Here is a 17,454-nt window from a genome sequence, read left to right on the forward strand (position 1 = left end):
TTCCAAGGAAATGTAAAACTACACCGAGGACGGAGGTGAGGGGATTTGAACTAGCAACCATGCAGATTCAAACCGGTAGAGGTAACCTCTGCACCAGCTGACACTTGCCATCAGGAATTCATACATAGATATCACCCTATAAACATCCCAACACACCTTGCTCTCACAGCGGTGGTGGTGTTGAATTTTGCCATGATTATGGTCTTGTATTCTTCATAAGCGTTCATGTTCATCTCCTACTCGCCAGCGGAGAAAAAAAGAGCCCTTTTCTTTGAGTTTAGAACCATTATACCGTTAGAAAATCATGGTTTTGGTGATCGACCTTTCCTGCCTTTTGAAGTAGGACGTGCACGCGCAAATGCCATGATAACTTTAGCCTGCTTGAAATTAACCACATGATTAGGATGCGGGTCAGCCGTTAACGAACCGATATTTGCTGTTCTCAATCAGCTCGCTAATCTTAACGGGCTAAAAGGCCAATTGATTAACTTAGCTTCAATCCTACGACGAACGTACCCCAGATAACACAACACAACACAACACAACACAACACCACACCACACCACACCACACCACACCACACCACACCAGATAACACAACACAACACCACACATCACAACACAACACCACACAACACCACACCACACATCACAACACAACACCACACCACACAACAGACCACACAACACAACACAACACAACACAACACATCACAACACCACAACACACCACACAACACAACACCACACCACAACACAACACCACAACACCACAACACACCACACAACACACAACACCACAACACAACACAACACAACACAACACCACACCACACAACACAACACAACACCACACCACACAACACAACACCACACATGACTCATTCAGGCAGCTGCCTCTGCCACCCAGCAGGGGACGTCTAGATATCTGATACAGCATGCCCTGCCTTTCTAATGTTACAGGGGAAATAACAAAGGGCAGGGCAGGCAGAAAGGGTAGCTTTAGGTGCAGTGCTGAAACAGGCTACCAGTGGAATGGAGTGAAATCACACAGAAGGAGACTGAGGAGAAAGTTAGGACTCAATGGAGGTGTTCATCAAGCTTGTTCTCACTGCTGTCTAACTTCCATGAGTGCGTGGCCTGTTTGTGTGTGTGGGGGGATGTGTGCATGTGTGTGTGTATGTGTGTGTGGTCTGTGTGAGTGTGTGTGTGTGTGCGTGTGTGCGTGCGAGTGTGTATGTGTGTGTGTGTGTGTGTGTGTGTATGTGTGCGTGTGTGTGCGCGTGTGTGCGTGTGAGTGTGTGTGTGTGTGTGTGCGTGTGTGTGTGTATGTGTGTGTGCATGTGTGTGTGCATGCATGAGTGTGTGTATAAATCCGTGTGTGTGGGCGGTGGGTTCCAGCATTTGGAGTAATTCAGGAACAGGTGGCATCACAGACTCCACCTCATCAACGCAGCACCACAACAATCAATCTCACAACAGCAGGAACCAGAGCGGACTGGGATGGGGGGGCATTTCCTGGGATTATAAACTGTGTGTACACGATTAAAGAGGATTATACAACCCCTGACACACACACACACACACACACACTCACACACACACACACACACACACACACACACACACACACACACACACACACACTCACACACATACACTCACACACACACACACACACACACACACACACACACACACACACACACATAGTTTAATCTCAACATAAAACCGACATTGACGAAAAGGAAAATTACAGCTGTGCACATAAAAGGCTTTAGGCCGCCAGCCTCAATATTCCTGTAAGAGGTTGAGAGCATGTGTGAGTGTTTGCATGAGACACTTATCTCTGAGGTCCATCTGCACCTGAATGAAAGAACAAGAGTAAGAATGAACAGAACAGATGACTAGGCTAGACGGCTGACAGGATTTGGCGGCGAGGTTATTCCTGGATGACTGAGTACGTAGTGCCCACGGTGTCCAGGAAGTGTGTTCTCAGACGTGTGTGGGTGTGTGTGTGTGTGTGGGGAGGGATCATGATGGGAACATCACGTCCCCAAATACCCAAACTCCACTAACATCTGGCGAGCCTCAAGATGACAGTGACTGACTGCACAAACCAGGCAGTGGGATCAACGCATTACAACAGTATGGAAAATTCTTTCCTCTGGACTCTGAAGACCATAACGGGGCCTGAGGACGGGGAGAGGGAAGAGTAGGCCCGGCCACCTGAAGTTTGTTGTTATGCTCGTTGGCTTGATCTCAACGGTGTGCAGCTAAGAATAGTAGCTTCCCCACGACGCAGGCTTTACACAGCTGGTGTTGTGAGAGCCCAGAGCCTCTTGTTTGAGATGGGACGTGTTGTTTGAGGGTTGTGTTTGACACCAAAGGTCGTGTTTTTCCTCTCCTTGCTCGGAAGCCCCTCTGCACTTGTCCTCATATGCTTAGCTAAGCTGGAAATTTGTGACTTACTGGCTGATTCCAGAACGTACCGGAACCAAGTTAACACAGATGTGCCTGATGTGGGCAATTTCCGGGCCGATTCAATTTCGGTCAGCCGCTATCTGGACTAACTTCCTTCACAACCAGAAGCACAAGAAAACCAAAGGCATTTATGTACCACCGTCAATAATGTTACGTCGAAAAATATGATATTGCCATTCCTCAGACAAATTTCGCCAGCCTTAAAATTAAGGAGTTAGTGGAAGGCTAATGGTGTGCTGTTCTTTCACCATTTATATTCCCAACCCATCATTTTTCAGTGTGTGCTATTCCGAGTGTATGTGCTATTCCGAGGGATCTGCCCCATTCATTCAGCCCATTATTATGCACTAGCTTTAAAGTTTAAACAATGCTCCTGGGAAAATGCAACGCAGACATATGGTTGGAGGTTAGAGGCAGGTTAATTGGACCATTGCACCATTCATTCCCAGCCCATCATTTCTCAGTGATCATGACACAGCAACTGCCAGACCTGGGCCAGATAAGGGCCAGACCTGGGCTAAATGCATTCCAGAATCTGCTGCTTTCATGGCAAATTGAAGTTTCTTCTTAAAGTGACTTCATTTAGATTTTCTCCATTTCAACTGATGAAAGAAAACTAGTAGTGTAAACAGGAATAGTAGTGTCTGCTGTGTCATTTGCACTTCCATGGAAACTCTTCACGTCCTAATGAAAGTGCATTATTCAAAAAGTCTTCAAGCATTCCAAAAGTCTTCATATCCATGACAAGAACGTGCCTTCAGCTTTACAATGTCATTGCATGATTTTGCATGGTCAAACGGTGACTGACCAATAAAGACCAGTTGATCTGTTTTCATCTACTAATCACTGCACCCAGACAGTCACCTTCGCCAGGCCAAATCTTCTGTGTGTGTGCGCCGCTAAAAGGACCCGTGGCGGTAGCCATGGCGACCGGCCGACTGGGTTCGGTGCTGCGGCTCACCCGCCCGCTGCTGTGCTGTGTGTTCCAGCCGAGGTGCATTAGCGACCCAATCCCCAATTAGCCCCAATCTTGAACGTACCCTCGGCACCTGGCAGCAGGTTGAAAGTCAGCAGGAGAGTTTGGGCTGAATGAGCCCTGAGCGGACAGTGACACAGTCGGAGAAGAGTCACAGGAGGACACGACTGGAGATGGAAAGACTACATCAAGCAGCACCTGAGGAGAAGGATTCATCTGAATGCTATACGTAAATGCAGTAGATAATTAAAGGCAGAAGTAAATTATCCAATATCCTTGAATGCTAAACTGTCCAAAATGCTTGAATGCTTTTCTGTGTTTGTTTGTTTACTTTTAAAGCAAACATATAGTTTTTGTAATATAACTCTGTTATTGGCTTGTTGTGCCCACACAGTCACATATCCAAAGTAATGTTTGGATAAAATATAATTTTTCTCTACTTCACTGTCATGCACAAGAAAGTGTTAAATGACTTTGAATGATTAAATAGCTCAAATGAAATGATACAAGTATGTGTTAATTTAATTTTATATGATCAAACATTTGTAAAAGAAAGAGGGGGGGGGTAATCTTTTCAGTCGAATCTGATGGGGATGGTCTAAGACTTGAGTCCGAGAGCACAGTAGGTCCCCCTCAGTGTTCCGTGACTCATTTGCAGTGCCACAGAGAAATGCCCAACACCTAATTAACCTGAAGTGGTTTGATCTGCGCTGAATGGATCTACCACAGGAACCGTCAGAACTAATCACACACTCCGAGGCTGAGCTGTAAACTCAATTAAAAGACTGCAAACAGACAAAAACGTCCTTTTCCCTTGGCCAGTTAGCATAGCACATGAGAGGAAAAACATGGGGAAAAACAGCTGGCTGCACTGTAACGACAGAGGGCTTTAAGGGCCAGACATGAACAGATCACAGCAGAGGGGTGGACCATGTAGTCATGCGTAGATGGATGGATGGAGTGTGGAGGGGTGGGAGGAAGGAGTTGGTGTCGTTGGCGCTCTGTGGAAGGTATCCTGGGCAGACAAGGGCAAAGCACGCCCCCTGAGTAATTTCTTCAGTTTCTCTATGTCCTCAGAAAGCCCCCCACCCCCACCCCCACCCTACCTCTGCCCCGATATCAGAGCTCTCACATCCTGTGGCTCGTGCAGTCTTTGATGGGCATGTTATGTTGCAGGGGACGCCGACCTGGAACTCCACGGTTCCTTGTCTCCTCGTATCTGTGTCACAATTACCGCCTGTCTGATGGGGGCCACGATCACTGCGGTGACGGTGTCGAGTTCAGGTTCCGGAACTGGGCGACGTCTCCTGGCAACCACTGCTGGTTGTGTAAGGTGGGGTGACCAAGGAAATGGCACCTGAGGAGAACTGGGACCCTTTCAGGAAGTCGGCAGCTCCTCTCCTGTGGTTTACCATCAGTTGCAGACCCCTTCTGAGACATTTAACAATGTTGATACATTCAACTTGTCTTCAGTTGTTAGAGCTTTGACTGCTGCTTGCTGTGAGGGGGGAAATAGCAGCTGGTGTGAATCTCTGAGAAAGCTGACTAATCTATCTGAGGGTAAACCTCATACAGCCAGTCCACATCCCTTTTCTTAACCACAGAGTGAAGCAGTGGCGTGAACAAGATACGAATTCTCACTTTTAACCACGCGCTGGATGTTTTCAGTTCTCCTTTTCTTTCATGTTTGTCTCTCTGGTATCCAAGCAACAAAGCAATATATAGACCACGTTAGGATATTTTAAGAGTTAAGGAAATAGGTCACAGTATTAGAAGATACAAAGATATATGATGGTAAACATGGCGGTCCTGCCCTGTATTAGAATGAGCCACAAACATAACTGATTACACGTTCTGTTTATTTCCAGTGTTTCCATAGTAATAGCCGCACCGTGAAACTTGGTGCATGCGCAGTGAACTAAGTCACTAAGAAGAATAAAGTATTTTTTAGCCTTGTTTGACCTTTTGGGGAAACAATGTTCACACTGATTATGTCAGATATAAACAAGGATTCACATGATGGACTTTTCATATCTGTTTGAACATCCTATGTGGAGTTATGGACCTATCCCAATTCATTTAGATAGGAGCCTGATCTCATTAACCCAAAAGAGCTGCCGGGAGGCGTGGTGAGTGGTGAGACTTGCCTATAAGAACCTTGAGGTGCCATAACAATGCAAAAGGTGCTCTAGTGGCGGTGTTTTGGTTTGTCCGTTTTGGGCTTCTGTAGAAAACATAGCGCCGCAAAATGACAAGGGGATACAAAGGGCTCATTCTAAGCTAACGGAAACACAATGATTAATAGTTACAGGTGATTATAATAAGAATAAGAATAAGAATAATGCATTTTATTTGTAGCGCACTCTTCATTCAAAAGAATCTCAGAGTGCCATTATACACTAATGAAAACATAATCATGAATACTATATTCCATTTCTGCAAATAGATCACCCTAAATCCATACTGTACCTTGAAGTGTATTGGCCTGCTAAATCCAGGTTGAACCCAGAGAACTGATCATTCACATAAATAAACCACTACTTCCTGAACGTGTGACAAACACAGAGCTGCCAGGCTGCATACATTTCCCAGCGGTGGAAAAGAACAGCAACTTCATGCGCTTCATTTCTGGCATGTTTACCATGGTCTGGTTTCTGTTTGCATTGCATGAAGGATAATAAACCACTCACGGCACATACATCAAAGTGCAGTCATTGGAGTCGCGGAAGACTATAAAATACCCTTATCTCTAAACAACAGAGGTTTGGTTTTTTAAATGCTCTGGCTGACACAGTGAGTCAATGAATTTTCCCCCTCTCCGTTCTCAAGCAGAGGAACAATATGTTCCTCTTGCTTAACCCATGGCAACAGAACATTTTCAAATGCACATGGGGTATGTTCAGTTCCTACCACATCCTCTTGGAAGAACAGAACGCTTCTTCCCCAACCATTTCTAAATTGAGGAACCTCTCCACCAAAAGTCAAGAATTGACGGAAGACGGTGGAAAACACCGGATTCTCCAGTGGAATATTTTGTCAATCTTGGATCAAACCATCAGATTCCATGCTGTAGAACACAGGTAGTGATCGCTCCTTTAGTATATTTCACTATTGTTTTACTCCATCAGGCCTACACCTTAGTGTTAGCCTAGCCTAGCCTAGCCTACAGTACTCTACTCTAGTGTAGTGGCGCTATAAACACATTTGAGGTGTGAGGGTGAAACAGGAACAGGTATAAGGGCCTCCAAAAATAACTTGGCATCAGGTGTAGCTCTCCTTAACAGAGCTGGTGGGAGGGATGGGTTGGGCACTCTTTCAGTGTGAGAGTGAGAGAGAGTGTGTGCATGTGTGTGTGTGTGTGTGTGTTTGTAGATGGCAGTAGAAACACCTGGGAGTGGAAAGAGGGGATAATGATGGGATTGACCATGACGAGCCTCCCGAGGGAACATCCTGCTCTGGAGAGGCAGGGAGGCGCTTGACTCACCCTCCACCAGCAGGCCTCCACGAAAACAGCAATTGAGATGCAAGCACGCTTGACCGTGAAGCCACACGGCATTATGGGTAAGAGCCCCTTGAACCCAAGTGTGAGTTGTTGTGTTTATCCGATTATCCTACATTTGTGCGGAGTAGGCTGATGAGCATTCTATGTTCTATTACTGGGAATGAGATGGAAATATGAAGTCACAAACGTACATATAATCTGCACCACTGATTGAGATGAAGCAATCAACTGGCTGTTTAGAAACACACAAAAGCTGATCAGGCTACTGTCTGTTGTGGCCTTTCAGGGGCTCCGTGGACAACGGGTGTTCATTTCATCTAGAAGGGTAGAGGTCAGGTGAAAGGGATTACGGGTCTACCTCAACTGACCTATTCTCAGATTAAAGTTCAGACCACTTCAACCCTGTTTCATAACATTTACTCAATTTCAAGATCGCAGCTCACTCTGCAAGGCAACCAGTCCCTGTTTCATGCTATGTCTGGACCAGAGTACATTCTAGAATAATCTGCTATCAGGGTTAAGACCTACATGTCCAGTTTAATGCTAACCTAATGTGATGCAGTATGCATCTGTATTGACCTGATGTCTTGTGTTTTGCGGTGAAAGTTGGATACTTAGGATAAGGTTGTCAAGGTCATTGATGTCAATGCAATCACACACATGCATGTTCACACACTCCACACAATCATTACACGCTTTGCACACACTCCATGCTTCCATTGCATCGTACTTGCATTTATTGCATACATATGGATAAGAACACAGACAAGCATACAGCACAGTCATCCAGAAAGTGTCATATGTATGTCTTTATTCTGTTCCTCAAAAGTCATAGAAAAAGTGTCAGAAACGTGTTTGTTTTCTGTTCTTCAGAAAGCGAGACGGTGTTGTTTTGCCCCAAAGTACAAACAAAACATACACATATGTTCAAACATACTGTGACGGCTCAGCTTACCCCGCCCACGGGGCAGATGGGCATATTGGTTTTGTCCCTTGTCTCTGCTCAGGTGCGCGTGATTGGCTGGAGGATAAAAGGGCTACGATTCCAACATGGCGGTCTCTCTCTCCTCCTCGCGGCTTTTGGCTTCCGTTGTGTTTTTGTGTGTTTCTCCTATACTGATCCACACCACATTTTGGGTTATTCCTTCACACTGACTTACACCACACTTATCTAATCTTTATTGCTTAACTATTTATCATTTTCTAGTCTTTGTTAAACTCCTATTATTATTTATTAAATTCACTTATTATTATTGAAATTGTGCGGTACGTAACAATACACACATGTTCAAACACACACACACATGTTCAAACACATGCACATATTCAAGCCATACACTCTCAGTTCAATCTGGAATCCCGTCAGGTAGCAAACACAGATGATCTTCGGTGTGTTGTAAGGACTCTCTATAGCAGTAATTAAGAGTTCGACTGGAACATCATGATCATTTCTGGCATTGGTTTCTGAGAGCCTCATCTACATACCACAGCAGATTAGATGATGAGGGGTATAAGTATGTACTCATGAGTATGGGTGTTGCCTGGGCACATGCCATTGATGTTACTATGTCACTATCACCACTTTATTTCCTCGAGGAGCAGGTTTGCCTTGACTCTGATTATGTGCACGGTCAATACACGGAATACGGAACCTGCGCTTTAGGACAAAGAAATCAAGCAGGCACATTTCCCTCGTCATGTCTGGTATACTGAATTACTGTCCTGTTCAGGCAAACATACTAGTTTTGAATTACAAGAAAAGAGAAGAGAAAACAAGAGAAGAGGTGACGGGAAGAGAATAGAGGGGAAAAGGAGAGGAGAGGAGAAAAGAAGAGAGGAGAGGAGAAGAGAGGAGAAGGGCAGAGAGAAGGAAAGAATGAAGAATAGGCAGAGGAGTGAAGGAGGAAAGGAGAAGAGGAGAAGAGGATAAGAGAAGATAGTTGCCTTAGGAGTGGATCTGGCCCAGAATTGACATAGTTGATGCAGATACTATCAGAGGTCAACTAAAGGTCAACTAAAGGTCAACTAAAGTGTGGAAAGCCCTCGCCACAAGCAGTACTGGCAGCAGAGCTGCATTCCTCAACCCCAGGGCTTCATGCTCCACCACCATCACCTCCAGTCCTCAGCCCCAGGGCTTCACCATCACCTCCAGTCCTCAGCCCCAGGGCTTCACCATCACCCCCAGTCCTCAGCCCCAGGGCTTCACCATCACCTCCAGTCCTCAGCCCCAGGGCTTCACCATCACCCCCAGTCCTCAGCCCCAGGGCTTCACCATCACCCCCAGTCCTCAGCCCCAGGGCTTCATGCTCCACCACCATCACCTCCAGTCAGGTTGGGTGGATTGAAGATTGGCGACACACACACATCCACACACACACACACACACACACACACACACACACACACACCACACACACACACGCACGCACAAACACACACACATGTGCGCGCACACACCTGTCACACCTCTGGTGCTGGGTGTGTCCCTGTGCTCTGTCTCTGTCCCCTCCCCTTGCCTCTGAACATGATGCCATCCAGTCCTGCTCTGCTGTGCTCAGCTGATGGGGAGGGAGCTGCCCGCAAAGCCACACACAAAGGCATCATTCACCGCCTCCCTGGACGAGTCTTATGTAACCGCCTCCACCCTGCCCCCAGCCAGCATACCAAGGTCAACCGTTTTGGGTGCCCTTCTGTTCTCTGTACCCTTCCTTAGGCCTAAAGGGTCAGAGGGAGGACTGCAACAAGGGGTGCCTGGACTACACTCTGGGCTGTACCCCCATCCTCCAGTTGTAATGATACCCTAATTACGATACACCATCAGATTTGGCCAAATCAGGAGCAGTTTAAATACATCAGTGCCACACGTTCCAGGTGAGGCTTGCAGCTAAATGTCACACACGATATGCTGTCCATGAGGAAGACTGGGCTGGGCTGCCGTGCATGGATGACCGGACTGTACATTCCCAGTGGGTTCTTGGAATTCTTAACTCTTGACCTGCAAATGCATTGTCCTCCAATTATATCCCACCTTCCTGATTCATCCCGCCCTGCCTCTGTTACGATGATGTGCGTTATCGCTTCGTAATGGCATGTGTTAGAACCACGCAACCCTCTGCTCCGCCACCTGGAATCCCATTAGGTGGATTTCTGCTCTTGAGAACTAGTAGTGTGATTTCCGTCATCACGGGCCAAACTCCCAGAGTTATACAGGGATGGTGGCACTGAGCCTAACCTTCAACCTATCATTCAGAAAGCAGCCTGCTCTGGACTGGACCTGACCCTCGTCTGGCCCCTCAAGATCAGGGCCTGAGTAGTTCCAGAGTCAACCAGCAGCTGGAGCTACAGGCACGGCTACACTGGAGAAGGACGCGGTGGGGTAACAATACCCTGAGATATCCAGGTTCAACACCTATACTGTGTGTCTTACACGCACTGCACTGGGGCCACTTGGGATAAAAGTGTCTGCTAAATAATGTTGTCAGCTAGATGAGATTGAATATTGTATATATTATTTGCTTATAATACAATACTAAGAGAGACAATAATTGGCATGAATAAATGTTAATGCTAGATCAGCGCAAAGTAACCAGGATCCAGCTCACAAAATGACATTAGCATCTTTCTAATTCTTTGATTCAGAGATAAGCCTGCTATTACGGAAATGATTCAAAGACAAATCGAAGTTGTGAGAATTACTTTTAGATATCTTGCATCTGTTTTCTGACTCAGAACAGACACCAGACACAACCCAGGCTGGCATCCACTGATATGCCATCAGACCTCAATTAATCTGGCCTGGTTTCCTCAAAATGAGATTATACACAGCAATACCTACATGATTCAGTTAGCGTTTATCAGGATCTGCTGAAGTCAAGCAAGGCCAAGCAAGACAGCATGTCTTGTCAATCCGGAGTGCAGAACATTTCAATTTGGATCAGATATCAAACCCACACCAACTCTGTTTTCATCACTGCTCCCATGGTAATGTTTGATAAATACACCTTCTATCAGGTCTGTGGGTCTAAGACTTCCCATGCCTTATCTCTGCTACTGACTGACAAACATTCAACCACAGCATCTATTTTGAACTGAGTGCTACCGTTGCTGCCCGTTAACACAAACTCTTAACTCTGAACACAAACAGCAGAGTGTGTGTTGGTTTGTGGAGTTAGGGGCCACATGTGTAGTTTAACTGTGTGTTTCTGCAGCCAGCACAAAGCCGCTATTGACCACTGACCGCTGGACACTGGGCGCTGGACACTGGGCGCTGCTCTGTGCTGTTGTTGAGAGCATAACTGTTAGGTCAGCCAAAGAAATGGCGTGCTCTCTGTGAGGGTGCCATTGTTGTCTGATGATGGCAGTCTGAGTCAGTGAGCACGCAGGGATTCTGTGTAAGACTTGGAGAGTGCTCTTACTGTCCTCTCTACGCAGATGTAATACACACACATACAGAACACACACACACACACACACACACACACACACACACACATATATGCCAGCACATTCACGTAAACATACCATAAAGATGGATATTCGCATAATAAAAATATGACATTTCATCTATTACAATTTCTGCTTTTTCACTCATCCAACCAACTATGTTAGAATAAGGTTCAAAGACTTGGTTTTGTTCTCAAACTTTGCGATGTCATACCACCCCCTTGTGGTAAGTGAGGTTAATGCAACATCCCCCAAATATTACAGAAAGTGAACTGGATAAACTTTCTTAGATTTAAAAAATATAAGAAAAGGTTTCATGTCCTGCTAAGAGAACCATATTCATGCATTTATCACTGATAGGGTATAGTCTACTTTTTTGAGCATTATTTTCTTTACCTCCCAAAAGAACATAATACCCCATAAGGATGCTGCATTACATTTCCCCCCAGTTCCTCACTACACCCCATTATGAAAACAAAACAAAACAAATGTTCCGTAAAGATAGGCAAGCAACCAAATGTCCAATTCTTTTTTGCATCTTGTATAAAATTAAATTAAATATACAGTTTGCCTTAAAAACGACAGCCTGAAAAACCTGAGGTCATGACCAAGATAAGTTTATCAGGACACTAGCAAGTTAGCCTGACACAAGCAAGGGACAATATGCATGGAGAGCGAGAAAGAGAGAAAGCAGGGAGCTTAATGGCTATTCATCCCCCTTGATAAAAGAAGCTCTCAAGTCTCAGATCTCTGATCTCTGTCCCCAAGGGCACAGGAAGGACACTGGGGAGGACAGAACCCCGACCAGACCAGGCTGAGGAGGTCTGGCGGGTCCTTTGATAGACTAATAGCCCCAGTCAGACTCGAGTGCAGATAAGAGGAGCTAGGATGGCGGAGCCTTTCTGGAGATTAGCATAGCGCTGCGCTCATCCTGTGTCTGAGTCCTTGGCCTTGATGCGCACCTGTGGTCAGTGAATGTACTGTAACTTACCGAAACTGTACCCTCCACTGCATACTACGGTGAAATGTTTTGCATCAAACCGGCCTCTAACATATTTAATACTGGGCTGCAAATAACTTTTAATTACTATAGAATTAAAGAAACTATAGAACTTTTGATCACACTTGTCTATATGTGAGAGATGATAGAGACATGTGACTCTAACCGCTGTGAATGCCTAACACAGAATTGGCTGTCATGTCTAACAGAGAGACTAACAACACTGGTCTAACTATCATTCATTCATTCATTTTTAACACATTTTTTATTTGTTTGCTTATTTTGAAGGGACTGTGAATGCTGGACTTGCTGTTACAGTACAAACTTCTACCTTCCATGCTTGCACCTTTAGATGTATGCTTGTGTGTCCTTAGCAGATGTCCCTTCACGTTGTTTCTGCTCTGTGTTCCACCCGTTGTTTCCCAGTCTGGGAGACTTTACGCTAAACCCTACACTGCCCCCGTGTGGTCATCGCAGTGAATGTGATTAAATGTGATTAAATATCAAACGTGCACATCCAAAAGCAATACACAATGTATCTCATATAAAAGTATGACAGTTTTAAGAAGTAATGTTCAAAGGTAATTCAGAACATGGAAGTCAAGGTTTCTGTGTACATGTAGCTTATTAGAGTCATTAGAGTTACTCTGTGGGAGGTTAAAAGTGAGATAGGTGACCTTCTGCATATTTGTCAGTATAAAGTATGTGTCACCCATTAGTGTGGTTCTTTTAGTTTTCTTTTGAGACATTGTAGGAAAGCTTCTTTAAATCTTCTGATGTGCCATTCATCTGGTTTGTGCATGAATGCTTTCAGTCATCTCTGAATGGATAATTAGCTGTAACCTTTAGCCCTGTCCTCCACCCAGCCTCGGCTCTCAGAGCCCATTCATCTCCATCATGGATAAAGAATGGAGAAAGCACTCAACAGACCTCTTAGAACATGGTGCCACGAGACACTCTAATTACATACCTGTGTTTGAAACTGCAGCCATTACCTTTTCAGAGACAACACACAGTGCTGCTGGGGTTATTATCTGCTTACTATTACTGTGAGTGAAAGTGGCTGAAAAGCCTTGTTAGAGAGGTAGAAAGAATGGTGGAATATATCCATTCTGAGGAGAAGTACTTGTTTCCTGGGAAAGTGTCATGGAGTCATTTGGTCGACATGTCTTCACTAGTCAAGGAACTGACTAACGGATTGTAGCCTATGTGGACTCTTTTCTCAGAGCACACAATCTTTGGTCTCTTCAAGTCCAGTCAGGGACTGATACAACATTATCTTCTCTAAGTAGTGCACTGCCACTAATCATTCCAACAAAGAGAATGTTAATTGTGAAAGAACTGCACTAGAAATCAGTGTATATCTTTTAGTGACAAATTTGATGACGTATATTTATCAATGGGTGGCACAGCCTGGATTATCTTTATATATCATAAACACATGGTGCAAACAGAAGAAACAGATTTGTGAAGCACTTTTCATTCTAAAATGAATTTATTATTACACCACATACCGTTGTATCAAACAGACACATACTTTGATCATACAAGGCAAGTGAACATCATAAGCACCGGATATTGTTTGCACACCACCGTAGCCTTTAAGGTATAGAGACACAATAAATAGCAGCATTTTTCTTAACCAGTAGTATATTTACATAACTCTAGAACAGTACACTTTTGGAAGTATCGATACATGAACTGTTCCTCTTGCATGGCACAGTATTGCACAGTATCAACATTCCATGATTAAATTGCATCTTGTTTACAAACACTCTTACACGCACCACACACTTCTTTGGTGTAAATTAGACAATTAAAACTATCACATACCTTTTCATATTGACATGTAAATGACAAACATAAATCTAAATATCCAGGCCCAGGGGCCCGTGGTTTCTTAATCTGTCCATAGTGTGTACTATATGGTAAACCTTTCAGTGGACTCTCATTGGTTGTGAGGGAGTGTGTGAAGTGATCTGTTATTTAGCCCGACAGCCAAAGCCACACTAATACCCGAGTCAGAATATTATCCTCTGTTGCCACCATAAAACCCCTAACGGTAGGTGATTAGTTATACTGTTCTCGTGTTGCTGCTGTCCCATTGACTGGTAACATGTCAGGGAGCCCCCGATGGCTGTAAGGTAGATGTTCCTGTGTTCTCTTTGGAGCTTAGATTTACCACATTTAGTTTGCCTAAGCGGATGTTGGTCACCAGCTTTTTGGCATCACTGCGGAAGTGCGAGCTCGAGTGTGAGTTCAAGTACAAGATGATGACAGGGTTGTAGGCAGTGGCGGTCTTGGCGAAGAGGGCGGGAAGAAGAGAGACCACGGGAGGGACTGGTGATGTGGGGTAAAAGATCGACCAAAAGCTGACTGCTGCATACGGCGTCCAGGCAACCAGGAACCCAGCACTCATAAGCACTGTGATCTGACAGAAGGAGAAGATTACACCGCTGAAATATGACAATCGCCACTCAGAGTAAACGCCAAGCTCAAAGTGCATTGGTGTAAAATGTCAAAATTGGTGTCAAATGTTCTCTATTTACTGACCATTTTTAAGGGATCTAACCTTGGACAAATGCACTTCACTGTTCTAAAGTCTAATCTATGTCTTCAAGCCTTTGATAAGGTAAAGTAAATCTACAAATTGTCAGATCTGAACTTGTAAACAACAGCCTAAAATGGGTCTAAAACAGGTCTAAAATTAAAACACCCGGTTGTGTCACAGAAGAAAAAATAGAATATTTTCTATCTTGCACAGTTGTTGTTTTTCATTTGGTTTTATTGTTGGTGAGAAAGGGAATTCTTTCCTTCAAACCTTTAAACTGAACTGAAAGGAATCCGATCTAATAGAAAACAAAGGCCACATACCAGGATCATTCTCCGCACCACTCGAGTCCCTCGACGGGACATCCTCCTGTGGCTCTCCATACGTTTGTACTGGCAGTGCAGCCTCACAGTGATACAGGTATAGCAGCTAAATATGATGACCGCGGGGATGACTAGCATGACGGCAAAGATGCTAAAGAGGTAGGACAGGCCGCTGGCCTCCCTCAGCTCAGCCCACGCCAGCATGCAGGAGATGCCGGAGGGCTCTGGCCCGTACTTCCCCCAGCCGCACAGCGGCATCAGTGACCACAGCAGAGAGTGAGTCCAGATGAGGATGATGATGATGATGAAGATATTCCTCCTGGTGAACCACTTTCCTAAAAACAGAGGTAATGTGGAATATTACACTGTTTTAGCCATATACGTGTATCTACCAGCATTAATGTCTAGTCTTACTTTTACATTTATTCCCTTATGGTGAAGCATTAGCATGGTGGTTTCCCTTTGTTAGTGTCCACTAACATTTACATTTTTTATTTTAATGAATTAAACCCATTTCTGGAAAAGGAGGTCCACCATTCTCTCAATAGTCAGGCTAATTTTGTTTTGTTTGTTTTGCAAACATCAGACATGGGCCGCGTTCGTCGTAAGTGCTTAAGTTAAGTCGATCAATTGTCCCATTAACCAGTTTGAATTACAGAGATGATTGAGGACAGGATATATCGATATGTGCAAGGCTGAGTCGCGGTCAAATCATGTCGTTAATTTGAACCAGACTAAATTTATCAGGGCAACTGCGCATGCTCGTCCTACTTCAAAAGGGGGAAGGGTCGATCACCAAAACCATGATTTTTTTAATGGTACAATGGCTACTAAACTCTAAGAAAGAGCCTCTTCTTTTCTCCGCTGGCGAGCAGGAGATGATCATGCACGCTTATGAAGAATACAAGACCATGATCATGGTGAAATCCAACACCGCCAGCACTGCAAAACAAAAAGCTGTGTATGGGGCTGTATATTGGGTGATATCTATGTATGTATATATTCCAACAAGTGTTACTTTGGTCCAGTGGGTAGAGGAGTCTGTTAATAGATGCAACGTTGCTAGTTTGATTCCCCTCACCTCCTTACTAAATGTAGTTTTACATTTCCTTGTAAATCGCTTTGAATAAAAGCGTGTGCTAAATGCTTGATCAATCACACCTGATGTAGCCGTGTGTAGCCAATCAATGATGCCAGAGATAAGCTAAATCTGTGGAGTGTAGTTCATCAAGAGCAGCATTTGTGAGCTCTTAGAAGACATTCATGGTTTTCAACAGAATAAACAGAAAGACTGCAAAAGAGTGCACAAAATCAACATCATCTGTGTCACTTGACATAGTGCAGCAATATGTGCTGTTTTAAAGACTGATGAAAAATAAGTAACCAAACATCTAACTCCTTAATTAACTTTTATATTTAGTCTTTCACTAAAGAAAGCATGTCACTGTCAGCTCTGTAGGAACAATCATCCTGTGTTCTCATTGCCTAGTCCTGTGTTGTGCTGTATAATTATCTGAAAATCCCAATAAAAAAAAAAAAAAAAGAAAGCATGTCTCAATAATCCCAAAGGAATGTGTTTTATATTGTGAGATACATTCAGATATAAACATCACTCACTGGCATTGGAAGCATTGAATACAATGATGCATCGGACGAGAGCCAAGAACGTGAGGGTCATTATACTGGCTCCGGCATGCAAAAATCCCAAAAAGCCGTAGTATGAACATGTCCAATCCCCACCCATCCATCCATGATTTAAAGCAGAGACTATGGACAGCGGGTACATGAAGATAACTGCCAACAGGTCGCTTAGAGACAGATTTATATACAGGATCTCTGTAGCATTCAGTGTGGAAAATCTTCTCAGAGTGGTGGTGAGCAGTACGGTGTGTCCCAAAACGGATGCAGTGGCTGCAAATACGTCAAGGTATAGTTAGTCACATTAAAACACTAAATTAAATACATGCCCCAGGCCCAACCACACACACACTAGGGCTGAACGATTAATTGCATTTGCGATTTAATCGCGATATGATAGAACGCGATTTTCTAACCGCAACGTTCGCGATTAAAAAACGTGGTATAAAAAAAAAAAAAAAACTTTTTTTTTTTTTTTTTTTTTTTGATGGTACATTTTGCACACAGTGTTTAAAAAGTGCATGCCTAGTGTTTATA

The 17,454-nt window shown here is 44.3% G+C and overlaps 1 protein-coding gene across 1 annotated transcript; it reads right to left on the bottom strand.

Moving 5' to 3' along the window:
• Positions 1-14,524: 14,524 nt before the first annotated feature.
• Positions 14,525-16,957, bottom strand: LOC105892138 (visual pigment-like receptor peropsin). Its single transcript, XM_031585808.1, has 3 exons — positions 16,897-16,957; positions 15,280-15,614; positions 14,525-14,836 (listed from the first exon to the last, which is right to left on the bottom strand). The coding sequence occupies exons 1-3, from the start codon at positions 16,955-16,957 to the stop codon at positions 14,525-14,527; spliced, it is 708 nt and encodes a 235-aa protein (XP_031441668.1).
• Between the last annotated feature and the right edge of the window lie 497 nt (positions 16,958-17,454).

Source organism: Clupea harengus, chromosome 19 (assembly GCF_900700415.2).
Source record: "Clupea harengus chromosome 19, Ch_v2.0.2, whole genome shotgun sequence".
NCBI lineage: Eukaryota > Metazoa > Chordata > Actinopteri > Clupeiformes > Clupeidae > Clupea > Clupea harengus.

Bases quoted from the DNA above. Each gene is read 5' to 3' on its own strand.
- LOC105892138 (XM_031585808.1), bottom strand. From the start codon at position 16,957: ATGACCCTCACGTTCTTGGCTCTCGTCCGATGCATCATTGTATTCAAT. The intron at 15,615-16,896 runs GTGAGTGATGTT...CTCTGTTTTTAG, and splicing joins ATTCAATGCTTCCAATGCCA to GAAAGTGGTTCACCAGGAGG. The intron at 14,837-15,279 runs GTATGTGGCCTT...TCCTTCTGTCAG, and splicing joins TGGTGCGGAGAATGATCCTG to ATCACAGTGCTTATGAGTGC.